At 41.3% G+C, this 19,156-nt stretch overlaps 1 protein-coding gene across 4 annotated transcripts in view; it reads left to right on the top strand.

The window, feature by feature from the left end:
• Nucleotides 1-19,156, top strand: part of SIDT1 (SID1 transmembrane family member 1) — a 112,824-nt gene that overhangs the window by 25,712 nt on the left and 67,956 nt on the right. For all 4 annotated transcript variants that reach the window (XM_047875147.1, XM_047875146.1, XM_047875143.1 and 1 more), the window contains 2 exons: nt 16,361-16,482; nt 17,501-17,671. In XM_047875147.1, the coding sequence (XP_047731103.1) occupies nt 16,361-16,482; nt 17,501-17,671 (293 nt within the window). The remainder of the gene's footprint in view (nt 1-16,360; nt 16,483-17,500; nt 17,672-19,156) is intronic.

Here is a 19,156-nt window from a genome sequence, read left to right as displayed (position 1 = left end):
ATTCCTTCTAGTAGTTATGAAAATTTGGGGATGAAATGCTTCATTTAATAGTACTTTCTAACCTCTAATAAGAAAGGGATTCATAGGGTACCTGGGGGACTTAGTCAGCTGACCATCAGACTCTTGATTTCAGGTCAGGTCATGATCCCAGGGTCATGGGATCAAGACCCATGTTGGGCTCCACACTGAGTGTGGAGTCTGCTTAAGATTCTCTCTCCCTCTGCCCCTGTTCGCCAGCCCCCACCTCCTTCTTTCTTTCTCTCTAAAATAAATTAATTTAAAAAAGAAAGAAAGGGATTCAGAACTGCAAGGCCACTTTGCTCAGGAGAAGCTGTTTTCATACAATAGTCACATAATGGACCCTCCCAACAGGCCTGCTTCACTCAGCTCAAAGGGTCTTGGCAGGTGGGTACAAGTTGAAGATATAGTGATGGTCACGGAGAGATTCAGAGTCTTGGAGAATGACTTTATTGTTTAAAAATCCTATAAATCTAATGTTAGGGTTGATTTATGTTCCCTCCCCCCAAAAAATATATGTTGAAGTCCTAACCCCTGGAATCTATGAATGTGACCTTATTTGGAAGTAGGGTCTTTGCAGCTGTAATCAAGTAAAGATGAGGTCATTCAGGTGGACCCTGGAAAAAAATCACACTGGATTTTTTTAAAAGAGAGATAAGCATTAAAATAATTTCTATAGTTCTTGATGTGACTGTTTAAAAGTCCTTATTCCTGAATCAGCCTTAGAAAACTATCTTCCGTAAATTTACGCCATAGTGAAGAAAACTATGTAGACCTAGATTTTATTTCTGGCACTAAGAAGAGGGAAATTTGGATACAGACATGCACAGAAAGGGCATCAGCTTGTGAAACACACAGAGTGTTGAAGAAATGAATAAAGTAATGCACCAAAGATGGCCGATGGGACTAAAACAAGCTCTGGTCTCTGACTTAGAAAGCCCTCTTCCAGGTTCTTCTAGCACTGTTTGCCACACGTGCGAAACCTCCCTCCCCCCAAATATGGAGGCTGACAACTATAAATTACCCTTTCTGCTTGCATTCAGCACTCAGATCTTTGGAGAATCAGTCTCCTCTGAGCCTGCTGGCATTAAATAAATCTCCGATCCACCAAGATCTCCAAGTGCCACTTGGTTTTCCTGCCAGCATTCCGGCTGGTTCCGTAACATATTTGGTTCCCTGCCCGGGAAACCCAACTGCGCTGGCCCATTGTTGCCACCAGTTTGGGAGAATGGCGAGGCGGTGACGGAATGAGGGATCGCAAGGGAGAAGGCGCGCCCTGCCCTAATTTTGGCAGCCTCCCTCTAGGTTGCCTCAGACTGACCCCCACTCCGCCATCCCCGCCAGACTCAAGGAGACTTGGCAGGTAAGGACCTGTACCCGATGTCAGAACTGGTAAGGCTGGGGCCCAATCTATTCAGGCCCACTCGCAAGAGTGGAAGGGGGACTTGATCACTTCCCGGAGACCTCAGAAGTCTCACAGGTAGGAATTCTGTGGGAGGGAATGTAATAACCTCTGGTGTGTATGTGAATGTGAATGTGTGACTCGGTCTAACTTGCCTGCTGTGTTCGATTCTGTGGTTCCACGGGCGGGCACCCTTAAGATCCCCAAAAGCCCAAGAAGTCTGAGTGGGCTGTGATTCCATGGTGAATGGCACACAGTCTATAGCTGCATCAGAATAGTTTCTGATTGTAAGTCACAAAGCTGAGACCGCTACCGCTAACCGTCACCTAAGTTCCTTTGGGACACAGCCATATGGGCATCTGACTGGTCTCTTCATTAGAGGGGGCACCCCTATCCCTCTGTCTTTGCGACTCTGCCTCCCGGGAGCATTGTGGGGTCAGGATGGAGCAAGGAAGGGGTTTTTGGGAGACTGGAATTGGGATAGCCCCTGGCATGTTGGGGGCCCTGTGTGAGTTGAAATGGCCCACTTTTGGTGTGTGGGGGGGCCCACTGGGGGAACCTTTGATGTCCCGATGGTCCTCTGCATCTGGCATATTGTCTCCAGAGACCCAGGTCAGCCTGGTCAAATTCCATGCATCAACTCCTGGCTTGAAATTTCCCGAAATCCTCCACCTTGGGTGTGATTTGTCCATGGCGGGTGGAGCCAGGCAGGAGTTTTGGCCACTTTATCTGGAAACTCACCCAGGGAGCCAAAGAAGTGACCCACCGCTCCCCTAGTGTTTACAGGAGACAGAGGAAGGTATCATCTTTCTTCCTCCTTATGACTCATCAGGGTCCCTCCCCCTTGCCCCTGAGCTTGAAACTCCTCCCCGCCTGTCTCTCCATCACCGCTGCCCATCTCTCTTCCCCTCCCACATGTGCTGGTACCAAGAGGCTCTCCTCCAGAGATCAGAGCAGGGACTGAGAAGCCCATAAATATGCCCAGTAGCAAGGGGATTTCCCCCCATGCCCCTGGCATTATTATAAGAGACTTTGCGAGGCTTAAACCCTGTTTGCTCCAGATGCACAAAAGAGCCAGGACAAAAGGATGGGGAAGGTCTAGCCGCCAAAAGGGGGGAGGCCCAGAACCTCCTTAGCAAGTGGTCAATGAACCTACTCCAAGAGGAAGGACATTAAAAAGAATAAGTGTCCCAACCAGGGAAAGTCCCAGAAATCCAGCCGATATCAGGAGGAACCCCAAGAAAGGGACTTTATTGGTCTAGCCAAGATAGAATCAGACTAAAGGGGACACTGACTCTCTCTCCCTGTTCCTCTGCCTAACAGATGTGAGGGATTCTCCCTCATTTCCCAAGTTAATGGCTATAATTGGAGCCAAATGTGGTTAGTCTACCTCGGGACAGGGACTTTAAGGAATATTCCCAAGCAGTTGCTGCTTCTGCCTTCCCCTCCCCCTCACGTTTCTGTACCAACTTGGGTGTGGTCCTATACCACCCTCAGTGTCTCAGGCACCATTGGTTCCTCCTCCCACCCTCCAGGTCAAGGAGCAAAGTGCACCCCCTTGGACCACCCATTTCAGATACCTCCACTGGTGCCCCAGGTGAAAATTTACAATGGGGAAAAATGGATTGACTTTTAGGTGGACACAGGTGAAACATATTCAGTGTTTAAACTAATTTAAGTTTGTTGGAAAGGTTATCAGCAAAGGTCAAATAAGCTCATGTTATCTCTGTTGCAATTTGTTAATGATAGTTAATTTTGTCTGTCTCAAAGTTTTCATGGGTAATTGTTAAGAAAACTTTCAAGGTCCTTGGTTACCTGAAACTTTCCAAATAGGATGGAATGCTAAAGCTTTGATTATTGAACATAGGTTTGTGTTTTTAACTTCTTATTGCTGAGAAATCAAGGCTATTCATACCTATTGGAAAACATGCTTTGTATTTAATTGGTTCACGAACTTACCATCTAAAAAAATTCTGATGTAAACACCTCTCAGTTGGTTACTAAGTCCTCAGTTGGAGACTAAGGTTTCCTAAGAGTTAAAATTCTGCTAAGTGTACTTAAGACTGATGGAAATAAAGAAAGCAACCCTGTATGTAGGAAAGTAGGAGGTATGTAAGAGATATAAGGAATGGAAATACAGTTTTATTGAGGGTAGAAGAAAGTAATTTTTGGTTATTTGGAGAGAAATGGCTTTGGGACAAAGTTTGAAGGCAAAGCAAAGAAGGTTCATGAAGGGAAATCTTTGGAAAGGAATTTTGTGTGTGCTCAGGATGGACTAAGGTTGAGATGAATGGAATTTTACAAGTACACTGGTATAAGGTTGAAATTCTGCTTTTCTCCGTGCTCAAATTACAAAGTTTTCTTGGACTGTTGATCTGCTCTTGATAAGACAATGCAAACAAAGGTTTGTCTTCCGGGAAAGCCCAAGTATTAGGTTTCATTTCTACCAGGTCTTTGATTACTTAGACAAAACTTCTCAATATTAAAGGAGCTAGGTTTTGGTAACAACTATATAATGCTATACATTCACCTTTGGGATCTTTTATTGCCACCTTGGTTGAGTAAATAAAATTTTAAGATCTGTAATGATCTCTAATCCTATTTAGGATGTGTTTATGACATCCTGGGGTTTTAACAAACTTCCCAGGATTTGAATGGTAGGTGAAGTCTTTTTGACCGATTGGGCCCTTTTATTTGGGATGCTAAGTTACTTGGAAAAGCACTGCCATACAATGGTAACCCTTAGGTTGTATTGCACAGGTAAAAATGCTGTAACTGTCCAAATATATGCAGTTCCTGAAGCTTTAATGTTTTGGTATAAGGTCATCACTTAATATTCTGATTACTTGAAGTGTTATGCATCCCAGAAATAACTGAATTTCTTTGTCAGTTGCATCATAATGAACTTTCATCAGATCTTTAACAATGTCTATTTCTGAGATTTTGTCATTTATAATTGTTCTTATTCTCTCACCAAAACATGTTTCTTCTTCAAGGAGATTTATAAAAAGGACTTTGGGGACAAATACAGGTATTTGACATCTTTAAGATTAATACTAAAATGGGTAAGAATTTCCAGAACTAAAAAGCTACATTCTAATTGAACAAGGATTAAGAACATGGTGATTAAATGAACTGAGGAAGATTATAGTTTTGTGATTCTTGTTAAAAATATTGCTGGTTCTCTAATGTTTCCTTTTACAGATTAAGGAAACTTTCTCTTAAGATATCTATGATATACAAAAATGTCATAGAGTATTCATTTGTAAACTGAAGCATTCATCTTTTCTCTCTACATAATTCCCCTGAAATTCAAAAACTCTCTCAGTATTCTTTCTTTCTGACAATTACAATTGTTTGCATAAGTTCAATAAGAATATGTTCATCTTATAACTGGTCACCATTGGAAATACTGGTTATTTTACCAAGGCTTTGACTGGAAGGTCATATTTGAGAGTGACATTCATAGACTCAGATATGACCAGACAACTTTAAGGAACTAAGGTTGGCTTTATGAAACATGGAGCCATAAAGACCCTTGGAAATGTTGGCCTGATACCTTGCTTACAGAGCTCCCAGCAGCCCCACCAGGTGAGTAAAGAAGGTCACTTCCTGGCAGATGCAGGAACCTCAGGATATCTTGGGGACCTCATGAAGAGGAATTCGCCCATTTCTACAGATATTGCAGGCCTGTCTGATGGCGAGTATTTGGCTTGGCTTCTGGCCTGGAGAAGCTACTAAAAGTTCAACCTGGAGATTCCTTATGACAGGTTCCAGAAAAGCAAACTTCAAAAGATCCTCATGATCAATCACTATTCTTGCTGGGCTTATGTAAATAATTAGGCCAGGTTTGTTAAGACTGGACTTGTTCTACAAATGCATTGGTCTCAATTTGGCTATCTCTGGAAAGGGGGGTTTTTAGAGAGAAAAACTATGTTTCAACAATGCACCATTATGGATATTAAATTCTTTGTGATTGTCTTTAAATGTTTGCTGTTTGCCTAAACTAGACAACTTGAGGTAAACTGCAGAAAAATTGTCACAGTATTTCATGTATAGGCAATCTTCTATGCTTGTTATTCTATGAGGATAATAATAAGACCCCATGGGCATATGATTATTTAAACAACTGGAAAACAGGATGGATCTCTAAATATGCAAACCTACCTTCCCTAAACCTGATCTGACAGTTACCAGAAACCCACCCCTTTCGAAGACTTGGAGGTGGACTTTACAGATGTACAACCAAATAGAGGATTCAGTTTCAGGGTATCACCCCATGGGTCCATCACTCCAGAGTTAAGAAGGCCAACTCAGGGGAATCCACAACCTGGAGAAGTGATCCAGATCCAATCAACCCGCTTAAACTGACCCTCAAAAAGACACTGGACCCTGAGATCTCCAGCCCTGCTCCAGCCACACCCCAGAAGCTGGCTGGCCTGTGCACGGCAGAAGCTTGAGGGATCAACGTGTGGACTGAGCCCAGGGGTTCGGATGCAACTCTGCCAGCCCTTGCCCCTTACTGGTGTCATAGCCCTGATCTTGCTTCTTGCTGTTGGACTGAGAGAGACTGCACCAACAAGCTGGACGTGGAACGGATGGCAGACTCCCTGGTAACCTGACAAAGCCAAATAAACTCCCTGGCAGCAGTGTCCCTCCAAAATAGGCAAGCCCTCGATCTCCTCACTTCAGAAAAAGGAGGGACTTGTATCTTTCTGGGGGAGGAATGTTGCTATTTCATAAGCCAGTCAGGAATAGTCAAGACCAAGGTTAAAGAACTCAAGGAAAGAATTCAACATAGACAACAGGAAAGTATCAGTCAATGGAGAGGATGGGATCTCACAGACTGGGCATCCTGGCTCTCTGCCCTGGCAGGGCCTCTCCTTTCCATAATTTTACTTGTGACCATTGTCTCCTGCATACTAAATACCCCGGTACATTTTATTGAAAACACTGTTGCTCGCCAAACTGCAGCACGTATCATAGCCTTCTGAGAGTACAACCTGTAAAACTGAAAGGTGATGCCTACTGAAAGTTTTTTAAAAGGCATCAAAGAGGGGAATGTTGGAGAAATGAATAAAGTAATGTGCCAAAGATGGCCGATGGGACTAAAACAAGCTCCTTAGAAACCCCTCTTCCGGGTTCTTCTTGCCCTGTTTGCCATGTGCATGAACCCCCCCCCCCCCCAATATATGGAGGCTGACAGCTATAAATTACCCTTCCCGCTTGAATTTGGTGCTCAGATCTTTGGAGGAAATGGTCTCCTCTGAGCCTGCCAATGTTAAATAAATCTCCAATCCACCAAGATCTCCGAGTGCTGCTTGGTTTTTCCACCAGCGTTCCAGCCTGGTTCTGTAACAAAAGCACCATGTGACAACAGGTAGACACTATGGTGATGTAGCTGCCAGCCAAGGAGTACTAAGGATTGATGTCCACCAGCAAAAGGTACAAAGAGTCAAGAAGGGATTCTCTCCAGAGTTTCAGAGGTAATGTGGCCTGGCTGACATCTTGATTTCAGACTCCTGGCCTCCAGACTCCAGGCCACCTCCTTCCTGTTGTTTCAAGCCACCCAATTTGTGGTACTTTGTTATAGCAGACCTAGGAAATTCATATGCCTGGTACAGAATCTAGGTCAGGCAGCTTACCGTTTAGGGCAGTGCTAGCTTCATTAGGGCAATATGGCCCTGACCATATTTCTTTTCCAGGGTAAAGCAGTGGGGAAATGAGCTGTGTTATTTAGAGCAAAGACAATGCAAAGTTCTGCAGCTAGCTGAGAGAGAGAGGGAGAGAGACAGAGGGAGAGAGAGAGAGAGAAATCAGTGAAGTTAGCATAAGCAGGTCCAGCACTAAAATAAGGATAGACTATAACAAAATAAGGCAGAAGAGCAACAAGAGTGTGTTGGTAACTGAGTGTTTGCTGCATCCCTGAACAACAAAGAGACTACATAAACTGAGGGCTGTCCCTCAGAAATGGGTAAAACATCATGGCTTCCTTTTTATTATTACAATGAAATATTTTAGATATGTAAACAAGTATAGAAAATAACGCAACACCTGTGTGACCACAACTCAGCTTAAGAAACAACAAAAAAAAAAAAAACAAGGGGCGCTTGGGTGGCTCAGTCAGTTAAGCATATGACTTCATGCTCAGGTCATGATCTCACAGTTCGTGGGTTCAAGCCCTGTGTCTGGCTCTGTGCTGACAGCTCAGATCCTGGAGCCTGCTTCGGATTCTGTGTCTCCCTGTCTCTCTCTCTCTCTCTCTCTCTCTCTCTCTGCCCTCCCTCACTCATGCTCTATCTCTGTCTCTCAGAAATAAATAAATGTAAAAAAAAATTTTTTAGAAACAAAAAGACAATTAGAATTCTCTATTTGTCCCCACCCTAAAGTAGCTAGATTCTAGACTGTCCTCAGATGTCCTTCATCCCCCAGAGTAATCATTTTGGGGAGACAGTTCTTCATGGGTCTCTTGATTTCTGCACATCTTACAGGGAGACACTGACTGAATTTTTTTCTATACTATTGTCTCAAGAATATTTGTATAGCAAACAGCCTCAGAAGATAGAGTGTCAGTCTCTGGAGCAAAGGTGAGGCAGGTTTGCTGCCCATTATAAAAGATATGCATTCCCTAAGCTCACAGTTCCTCTTCTGTTGTGCAGCCTACCCATATATGGGCAGCAATCTGGGCCCATTCACATCACCTTAGTGGTACTTGATGGCAAGAGGAACTGTTGCAAATGTGCTGATGTTCATGCTGCTTGCTGTGACAAGAGGAATAAAGTCCTTTGTCCCTAACCCAGAAGTCTGTCTTCCATAGTATCAATGAAACTGTGGCAATGGGGGTAAATAAAGTCTCAGCTCCTTCAAAGCTTTTGAAAACAATTACCTTTTATTTTATTTTTATTAGTTTTCTTATTTTTGAGAGGCAGAGAGAGACAGAGCATGTGTGGGGGAGGGGCAGAGAGAGAGGGAGACACAGAATCTGAAGCAGGCTCCAGGCTCCGAACTGTCAGCACAGAGCCCAACGTGGGGCTCGAACTCACAGACTATGAGATCATGACGTGAGCCGAAGTCAGACTCCTAACCAACTGAGCCACCCAGGTGCCCCTAAAGATAATCTTGTCCTTGAGGAGTTCATGATCTAGTCAGAGAGACAAATGATGTTATCACCAACAGCATAATGTGATGTTGTGGTAGCAATGTAAGCAGGTACTGTGGGCACACAAGGATCAAAGTGGCTATCTGTGTGGGGGAGTCAGGCAATACAGCACAGAAGCTGGTTGGTCATTCCCCCAACTGTAGTTAAGTTGGACTTGTCCACATAGGTCCTGTCATTGCCTGCCTGTGCACATGACCTTGACTCATTAGAGAAATTTATTGTATCTGGGAAGGTGCTCAAGAAGATGATCTAGTCCCAAGATACTATTTACAGATGAGGAGCCCAAAACATAGAGGTGGTGTGACTTCCCCAGGGATACTCAGCTATGGAAGAATCATGACTGGAACCCAAGCTTCTTGCATCCCAGTCTGCACACAGTGCTTGGTCAGATCATGGTATTATCACCATTTTGAATCCCTGACTCCATTGAGCACCGCTATGGATATAGGTTTCTCCTATTGTTTCACTGTGAAATCAAGAAACTATAAATACCATGAATGAAGGAAAGAAATGAGCTATAGAATAGGAGATGTTATTGGTACATATATAACAGACAAAACATCAGGAGTATGAACATATAGAACTCACAGAAAAACAGAACAACCCAACAGAAAAATAGGTAAAGGATATATATGAAGAGCAACTGCAGAGGTGAAGAATGACCAAAGAATATGTGTAAAGATGTTTAGCCCTCTACACTCACAGAAAGGTAAAGCCTCAAAAGTATGATACACATTTTCAAGGATGCAGAGAAACAGGAACTCTTGCATATCACTTATGAAAATGTTATTTAGTACAATCACTTCAGAGGGCAAGTTGGCAATCTCTGCTAAAGCTGAATATGGGTTCATATTACATGCCAGCATTTCCACTAAGTTTATACCCAAGAAGAACCCTCTTACATAAGCACAAGGAATTATGAACAAGAATGAAATGAATAAACTATGATATGGACCAGTATGGGTCACTCTGAAGAATATCAATTGAGAGAAAGAGCAGGTTGCTGAAGAATACATACTGTGTGATCTCATTTACATAAACTTTGTAAACAAGCAAAACCTTTCTTTCTATCTGTCTATCTACCTATCCATCTACCTATCATCCATCTGTAGTAAAATATACATACACAGAAGTGATAAGCACCAAATTTAAGATTATTGTTTTCAAGGTACACCTGGCTGGCTCAGTCGGTTAAACATCTGACTCCTGGTTTCAGCTCAGGTCATGATCTCATGTTTCTTGGGTTCAAGCCCCGCATCAGACTCTGTGCTGACAGTGTGGAGTCTGCTTGGGATTCTCTCTCTCCTCTTCCCAGTGCACCTCCCCTGCTCGCTCTCTCAAAATAAAAAAAAAAAAATAAGCATTAAAAAAAAAAGGTAACTGCTTCAGATTCTGTGTCTCCCCCTCTCTGACCCTCCCCCATTCATGCTCTGTCTCTCTCTGTCTCAAAAATAAATAAACATTAAAAAAAAAAAAGATTGCCTTTAGTATGCCCACTTCATATCCCAGTGCTCTTAACTCAGGGGATGTTTGATGAATGTTGGAGAGATCGTGGAAGGGTAGCAGGAAATGGTGGAAAGAAGGAGGGAAGGAAGGAAAGATCAAAGAACCTAAACACTCCCAAGATATACACCTTCTGAAAATAACACAGTTACTAAAACAACACACATTAGGAAAAGCAAATTCTATTTTAGCTATTTTATAAGTAGACTCTGTTTTTCAAGATCACACAGGAAAACAGGGCCATGCTTAATAATGGAAACCAATAATCTCTGATTTATAATCTGATGTTCCAACTAATAGAGCCTACAGCCTCATTAATTTAGCAAAACCAAACCAGATTTTAAATTAAACTCATTTTCATCCTCTTTATGCAACAGAATTATATTACTTATAATTTTGAACTTTCCCCTATTGACATGTTCCAAAAGATTAAATTGGGAGTCTCAAAGCTTTAAGATCTTTCATAATTGTGATCTATATAATATCAGTAATGAGAATACTTAAATAATTTTTCTCCCTTAGCTATAACACAACCCCTTACTTGTAAAAAACATAGAAAGAGGGGCGCCTGGGTGGCTCAGTCGGTTAAGCGGCCGACTTCGGCTCAGGTCATGATCTCGCCATCCATGAGTTTGAGCCCCGCTTCGGGCTCTGTGCTGACAGCTCAGAGCCTGGAGCCTGTTTCAGATTCTGTGTCTCCCTCTCTCTGACCCTCCCCTGTTCATACTCTGTCTCTTCTTGTCTCAAAAATAAATAAAACGTTAAAAAAAATTTTAAAAAAAATAGAAAGAAAATAATATATATATATACTGTATATATATACTGTATATATGCATATACAGTATATATATATACTGTGTGTGTGTGTGTATATATATATATACACATACATACAGTACCCCCCCCCCTTATCTGTGGTTTCACTTTCCACAATTTTGGTTACCCATGGTCAACCACAGTCCAGAAGCAGATAATTCTCCTTCTGACATATGGTCAGAAGGTCCACAGTAACCTAATACTATGTCATGATGCCTATGTCATTCGTGTCAAGTAATCTCATCATGTGAGAATTTTATCCTCTTACATCATCACAAGAAGGGTGTGTACAGTAGAGTAGGATATTTTGAGTCACAGAGAGACCATATTCATGTAACTTTTATTACAATTATTGTTATATTCTATTTTATTATTAGGTATTGTTATCAATCTCTTACTGTGCCTAATGTATAAACTTTATCATAAGTGTGTATGTGTGGGAAAAAGATGCTATAATAGGGTTTGGTACTATCTGCAGTTTTCGGCATTCACTGCAGGTCTTGGAACATAGGCCCCATGGGCAAGGGGGGAGCACTGCTAGGTGCTCATGACAACAGAAAAAAAAAAGCAATAGGAGGGAAAATCTTGGCTCTTAAGAATGGTCTGTTACAAGGTGCCATGATCCATTATACATGGTCAACACTGTCCTTCATTCACTTTTGCCTTTACATGGCTTATTTCACTGCTACAAATATAATCCAATCTTCTCAGTTGTGTGTTAGCCTCTTAAAAAGCAAAGCAAAATTTCAACAGGACTCTTTATCCCTTCCTGGGGGCAATGCGTTATTTATTTGTCTCAAAAAAAAACTGCCCAGTTTGATCTCCTACTCTAATATATTTTTCTGCAATTTATTATGTCAGTATCTCTGAGTTTGTTTTTATTATAATTAGTAAGATCATTATTAAATAATACAAAAGTAAGTGAATTACAAGAGCCAGACAAGGATAAAATTAGGGTGTGGCAATGAGCAGTGAATGGGGTAACCATGGTGGTGATACATCTGTTCTCCCTACAGACTTCCTTCCTTCCAACCCAGTTTTAGCCCCAGACGACACCAGCTTCCAGACATGCTAGTGACATTTGGTGGTCTCAGGATTGTGCATCTCATAATAATGGGCAGTTGGCAAGTTGCTGACAAATGTGGTCATCCACTAAATGGTTTCGTTGGAACAGTACTTCCCAAAGTGTAGGCTCCAAGTCATGTGATCAGAATCTCACAACATGCTTAAGATGCATACTTTTAAGTTCTATTCTTGATCTGCTGAATCAGAAATTTATAGGGGTGGGCTTGAGGGATTTGAATGCCAAAAAAGCAAGCTAAAATTTAAGAATCACTGTCTTAAAGTGTGAAAAAACAATGGAGGGAAATCCCTTCTGGTACTAAGTACCTAAGAAGGGAAGAGGAGGCTGCATTTCTAGGTCCAGAAAAGGGAGCAGACAGGCTAAAGATGAAGCTTGTCTAGTCCACAGCTTTCTTTAGGTTGTACCTCAGTTCTGACTGCTGTAGATTTAAGCCGCCTAAAAGTGTGCTTTTAAATCATGTGCTGCATGCATAATGCTGGTGAGTGTTCGTATTATGCACCACAAAAGTGAGCTTGCTTCTGAGCTAATTCATTCTGTCAACACTAGGGATACCAAACATAAAGTTTGCACCTTCCTAAAAGAGTGCAGGATGTATTCAGCTGCCTCTGCCTATCACCTATCGAAACTCCCCTATACATTCCCAGACTGGCTAATGTTGACCCATAGCTAGGGACATCTTTATGCCCCCATTCAGCAGGAAGAAATTACAGAAGATGAGACCTTCTGCCTCCAGCAACTTTAAAGATTTAAGCGTCAAAATTGTTCAGGGGGGATAGGATGAGGGATCATAAGGTAAGATGAGGGCAAAGCACAAGCAACACCCTCCCCCAGCCCCCGGGTGGGATATGTATGACATTCCTCAGGCACTCCTGGCTGCCCAAGAACAAAGGAAAGGGGAAAACAAATGATTAACTGATAGAGATCACTGTCATGCAGGACTGGAGTCTCCATCAGTTTACAATATGTCTTAGTAAATTACAAGAGAAAGGCAATCTTATCAACAGCCTAGTCTCCAGAAACCTATATACTCTGTTTCCTGGAGCCCCTAGTATCATCCTCCCCTCCATATGATGTGGGGAACAAAGGCAAGAATAAAATTTAAATAACATTAAATTTCCTTATAACCTGCATCCCATTGACGAATACTTGAGACAAACACAAAGTATAACATTTCTCCAGGAACTCCCTCCTGTCTTAATGTTAATGCCTTACTAAAGAGAAAACATCCTTAGTTGGAAAATAGCAAGGTGTCCAGTATCTTAGGAGTACTCTTTAGCATATGAAAGTCCTTTTGGAGACCTCCCTTTTGCCTTTACTTCCCCCAACTCTATAGTATATAACTAGTCTTCAAAACCCCAGTGCAGTGCCCAGTCCTGTTCCCATGCTTTAATAAAACCATCTTTTTGCACCAAAAAAAAAAAAAAAAGATAGGCAGGTAAACAGTTAAAATACCATGTGGTTTACAAGGAGGTACTCACACCTACTAGGAGAGTTATAGGCAAGAAGATAGTAACAAGTGTTGGCAAGGATGTGGAGAAATTGAAACACTTATATATTACCAGTAATGTAAATTGCTAGAATGTAAAATGATGAATCTCTTTGGAAAACATTTTGGCAGCTCCTCAAAAAGTAAAACATAGAGTTACCATGTCATGTAACAATTCTACTCCTAGATATACACTCAAAAGAATTAAAAACATATTCATACAAAAACGTGTATATAAATGTTCATAGCAGCATTGTTTGTAACAACCGAAACAGCCAAAAGGTGACAACCAAAATGTCCATAAACTAAAAAATATATTTAAAAAATGTGGGATATGCATACAATGGAATATCACTTAGCAATAAAAGAAATGAAGCATTGATGCATGCTACAACATGGAAGAACATTGAGAACATCATGCTATGTGAAATAAGCCAAATACAAAAGAGCATATAATATTCCATAAGTCCAGAATAGGTAAATTCATAGAGACAAAAATCAGTTTAATAGTTACCAGGGATTAGGGAAAGAGGGAGTGAGGAGTCATTGCCATGAGTACAGGGCTTCTCTTTGGAGTGATGCAATTTCTGGAAGTAAATAGTGGTGATGGTTGTATAATTCTGTGAATACTGAATTGTACACCTTAAGAGTGGGCTGTGTGGTGTGTGAATTATAGCTCAATTTTGAAAGTGATGGAAGAAATGTCCAAGAAAAAAATAATAATTGACTACATGAAAAAAAATGCTTTGTTGTTGTCTATAGGGAAAACTCACTTCCATTTTCTTCTACTCAACACTTCTGATACCAAATGGGTAGATCTTCCACACATCAAGTAACACTGTGACACCAGCTGGGTGTCCTGCAGTTCAGTTCAGGTCTAGCTGGTTTCAGCATCAGATCTCAGAGGTTAAGGGCTCAGTCCCACAAGGCTGCCCATCGCCTCATTTAAGATGTCAGTTGCATGGCATCTGGGTGGCTCATTTGGTTAAGCATCCAACTCTAGATTTTGGCTCAGGTCATGAGCTCACGGTTCATGAGATCAAGCCCTGGGTCGGGCTCTGCCCTGACAGTGTGGAGCCTGCTTGGGATTCTCTCTCTCCCTCTCTCTGCCCCTCCCCTGACTGAATGCACATTCACATGTGCGCTCTCTTTCAAAATAAATAAACTTTAAAAAAAAAAGATGCCAATTGCACATCCAGGTGTTGGGGTAAATCAGAAAATTCCCAGAGCCACTAAAGGCCTTTTCATATAGGAGGATGCCAAGATGGAATTGACATCTGAGGGGGCAGAGTCCTGGGGATAAGACTAGCTAAGGTACTGTTGATGAGGAGATAAAGTATGAGAACTATGACAGCATCATTGTAGCGGGGAGAGTCTGGATATGGACATAGTGAAGGAAGTAGAAGCAATAAAACTTGATGACCTATTGACTGAGAAAAGCTAAAGAAGTAGGAATCAAGGATGACTCTCATCGAATGGTTGTCATTAGATGAAATGGCTGCATGCTGAGGCCGTTCAAGAAGCAAAGAAATTTCGAGGAAATTAAAGATGAAGAGAATGATAGATTCCATTTCTGACAGGTTGAGATTGGGGTGCCTATGGAACATCCAGAACTTAGGAAGGAGGTCTGCACTAGAGGTAGGGTGTTGGCATTTATCGGCTGCACATAACTTCCATGGAAACATGTAGAGTTTAGGCACAAGGAAATGTTCCCTTCATGAGCAAGTGCTTCTTATCAAATTAATTACTCTTGGACTGTTTCAACATTAAAATAGCAAAGTGGTTTAATGAAGAATGATATAAGAGAACCAAAGAATAGCATATGATATCCATGTGGTTCTGCTTCCCCTCAACTTTGATTTTTTTTCAAGTTGATTTATTTATTTTGAGAGAGAGAGTGTGCATGGGAAGGGAAGAGGCAAAGAGGAAGAGGGAGAGAATGCCAAGCAGACTCTGCAGTCAGCACAGAGCCCAGTTCAAGGCTCCATGTCACGAACTGTGAGATCATGACCTGAGCCAAAACTGAGAGTCTGGCACTAAACCAGCTGAGCCACCCAGGTGCCCCCCAATTTCTGTTTTCAGTATGTATAGTTCTTCAGGGTTTAAATGAAGATTTTCTTGTTTCATTTCTTCTTCCCAATAAAGAAGCTTTCAAGCGAACACTAAGGCTTTCATACAACATTGGGGTGGTGGGGGGAGTCTCATGTGAAAGATCAGGTTTTACTTTTTCTTTCTTACCTTGTCTTTTTTCTATTTTGTTCTTTCCATTTAGCCTATGGTATTATAAAAACAGAAGGAAAACACCAAAACTATCTAGATCGAGGGCCACAGTTCAATTTTCTGTCTTTAAAACAGCATTGATAGTGTTAAATCCTTGGGTTGAAATGTGTATTCAGAAGGAACCATGGAGCTGCTGATGTAGAAAAGCATTTTGTCTAAGGGATTGATTTATGCCTCGGAGCAGGGCAAAGAGAAGAATTCTCAGCCCCTATGGTATCTGTTGCTAGGGGAGCATCAGGCCATCTGCTAGGCTTGAATAAAACGTGGCAATAACATTTTGGATTAAAGCACAGAATGATTTTCCAAAAACAAAATTAAAGTTTGTCAGCAATTGAGGAGCTTGTAGGTCTTTTTTTTTTTTAAGGTATTTGAATCTGTAGTGTTTATATTCCATTTCTTTTTCTCTTGTGGACTTATTCCCAAAACCTTGTATTGACTGCCCAATTCAAAATATTCAGCCTGCCATTTGAAGCTTCCAGAATCTGGTTTCACCCAAGATGATGTCAGGTAGCAGCTATGATGCATATGCTGTGTGTGTGTGTGTGTGTGTGTGTGTGTGTGTGTGTGTGTGTGTGTGATTTACTTTATCCCCCTCTCTGCCCTGGCTCCCAGGTGAATGCTGTGCGGGTATATGTGAACAGTTCCTCCGAGAACCTCGACTACCCAGTCCTCGTTGTGGTTCGCCAGCAAAAAGCGGTGCTGTCCTGGCAGGTTCCTCTGCTCTTCCAAGGACTGTAAGTGGATCTTCTCCTGGACAATTTCACATTTGGTTTCTTTCAGTGATTTAGACCTTAATTGGTATTTTCCCTAGTAAAGACAAATCAGGCTTTTGGAATGCTGACATTGATTGCTAAGGGCAAATAATGATCATGCACATAGCCTGACCGTTTCGAGCATGTTCAACTTCCATCCTCTTAGAATTCAGATAAACACTCTGCCTAGATTTGTAGCACCTGGAAGAACTTTTAGCATTTTGATTATATCCAGAATATTCTATAGCTCTGGGTCAGTGGATTATCCACTAAGGATAGGGTTAGGCTCATCAGTCAACGTAAATGAGTAACACCTCCTCCATTCTTCAGAATGCCCACAGAGTATGCATTCTTCATTCCATAGTATTTATTAAGCACTACTAAGTTCTAGAGCTAAGAATACAGCAGTGGGAGGTGGGGGGAAGAAAAACAAAATCCCTGCCTTCAGGAAGTTTATATTTTTGCAGAGAAACTATGTAAGGTACTATATAGCACTACTAAGAAAAAAACCAGAAGACATTCAGACATATGTACATAGTATGGTGTTAAATCATTTTTAGTGGCTGAGTAATTTGAGAATCAAAATAGTCACTCTCACAGCCTTGACTTGGGCTCTGGGGCGCTTTTTTTTATGTTCCATTCAGTGAAAGCTTGAGTAGAAATATGAAATCAACTGGTTGTTTTACCAGGAAAGTTTCCCCTTCAAAATGTGGTATATTTTCCTCCTTGAATTAGGAAGATCATTGAGTATAATGTAGACATGAGTGAATTGAACTGGCCAGCACTGAGAAGTACTCAAATCCCTGTTATCACATCACACAAGCTATGCCAAAGACACTAGTTCTAAATCACTATCAATAGGTCCAGTCTGAAATTCAAAACATAAGGACTCAAAAACAAATTTGGAGAGAAATGAAATAAGATCGGCTTTTTTCCCTGCATGTTCACTGAGTCTCTTTCTCTTGTTTTTGCTGGTTTTTCCTTCTATTGGCTGCTACAGATACCAGAGGAGTTACAACTACCAGGAAGTGAGCCGCACCTTATGTCCCTCCGAAGCAACCAATGAAACAGGACCTCTGGAGCAACTGATATTTGTAGATGTAGCCTCCATGGCACCCCTGGGGGCCCAGTACAAACTGTTGGTTACCAAGATCCAGCACTTCCAGCTACAGTAAGCAGGACTTATTGTGGCCTTTCTCTATCCATTTGTCTGCTGCTGCTGTGCTTGGGCATGCTCAATCCACTTTCCAAGTCAGCACTCAAGAAGGAAATTATTCACTTGGCGTCTTGTCTGAGAACCTTCTGAACTCACCTACTCACAGCTGGGCAGCAGGGCCATAATCTGTGCAACAGGGAAGCAGTAGAGACTGGTGCAGAGGGGAACGGTGCTTGACATCCTAGGTGTATCTGTTCTCAGGGGTCTGTGAGGACCCCGTCTGTCTGTAGTCCAAGAAAGAGGCCCTGGTGACCAGGTACTTTTGCATTATGCATCAGTGCCACTCTCCTGAAGGATTTTATTCTAAGGAATACCTTAACCTATTTTTCTTGTCTTTACTGGTAGGGATGTGTACAGGTAGAAAATAATGCTATGTGGCTTTGTGCTTTGTGCAAAAACTCATGGTAATTTCCTCCTTCTCCTTGCACTACCATCCTTTGAAACCAAAATCAGTTGGGATTCACCATCTCAAACTGTTCATCTTAGACATACATATAATAAAGTCAATTGGGGGAATTATCTCCAAGGGATCTGTTCTCTTCCAAGGGTACCTTTTGTAAAATATTGCATAAATCTGTGTGAATACTTAAACAGAAAGACTAAGATCATTCCTTCATAAGGCCAGAAAGTTCAGGGATTTTCTGCCTCATTCTCTTCTAAGACTAAGGCTTCTCAAGGGTTCAGACCACTTCCTCTTCTCTGTTTTAAATAAATTTTAAAAGAAAATATTGTTAAATTTGTTATATTAAAATTAGAATTTTACTCATCAAAATGTTTCACTAAGAGAACAAAAAGATAAATCATAGACTAAAAGACACATAACTGTAAAGGGTTCATAGCAGGATATATAAAGAACTTCTACAAATCAATAAGAAAAAAACAGGTAAGCTCTTGGCTGCTCCCCCCCATTATCACCCACCCTTCTGTGGTTCTGGCTTCTTACAGGGAAGAATCTTGGAACTGATGAGTTTGGGTACCGCTGAAGATGGAGACTGGCACCCAGGTGTGTGCAAGCCTGTGTGCCCATAGGGCCAGACTCAGCTTCACTGGAACAATATGTTTTCTGAGAAAAAAATGAGGAGATCTCAGGGGCAGAAACTATACTGGAGAAAAAAAAAATCCTGTGACCTAGACTTCTCACTAGAACTTTGAAACAGAGAGTGAAGAGTCTCAGGAATTGAATCAATGTTTACATTTACCCAATGAAAAAAATATATATAATATAAACAGACTCAAATATGCCAAGAAAAAGACTAAGAATGTCAGTGAGATTTAGAAAAAAAAAAAAAAGGAAACTATGTGTTGCTTACAAGAGTACAACCTTAAATAAAAGAATATATAAACATAAATAAAAGGATAATAAAAGAAATATACTAATACTAACCAAGAGAAAGTTTGGTTAAATAAATTTGTATATACCATATTTATCATATTTGTATA

This window comes from Prionailurus viverrinus, chromosome C2, assembly GCF_022837055.1.
Source record: "Prionailurus viverrinus isolate Anna chromosome C2, UM_Priviv_1.0, whole genome shotgun sequence".
Classification (NCBI taxonomy): Eukaryota; Metazoa; Chordata; class Mammalia; order Carnivora; family Felidae; genus Prionailurus; species Prionailurus viverrinus.
The sequence above is the reverse complement of the archived record's forward strand: the minus strand, read 5'-3'. Positions and strand labels throughout refer to the sequence as shown.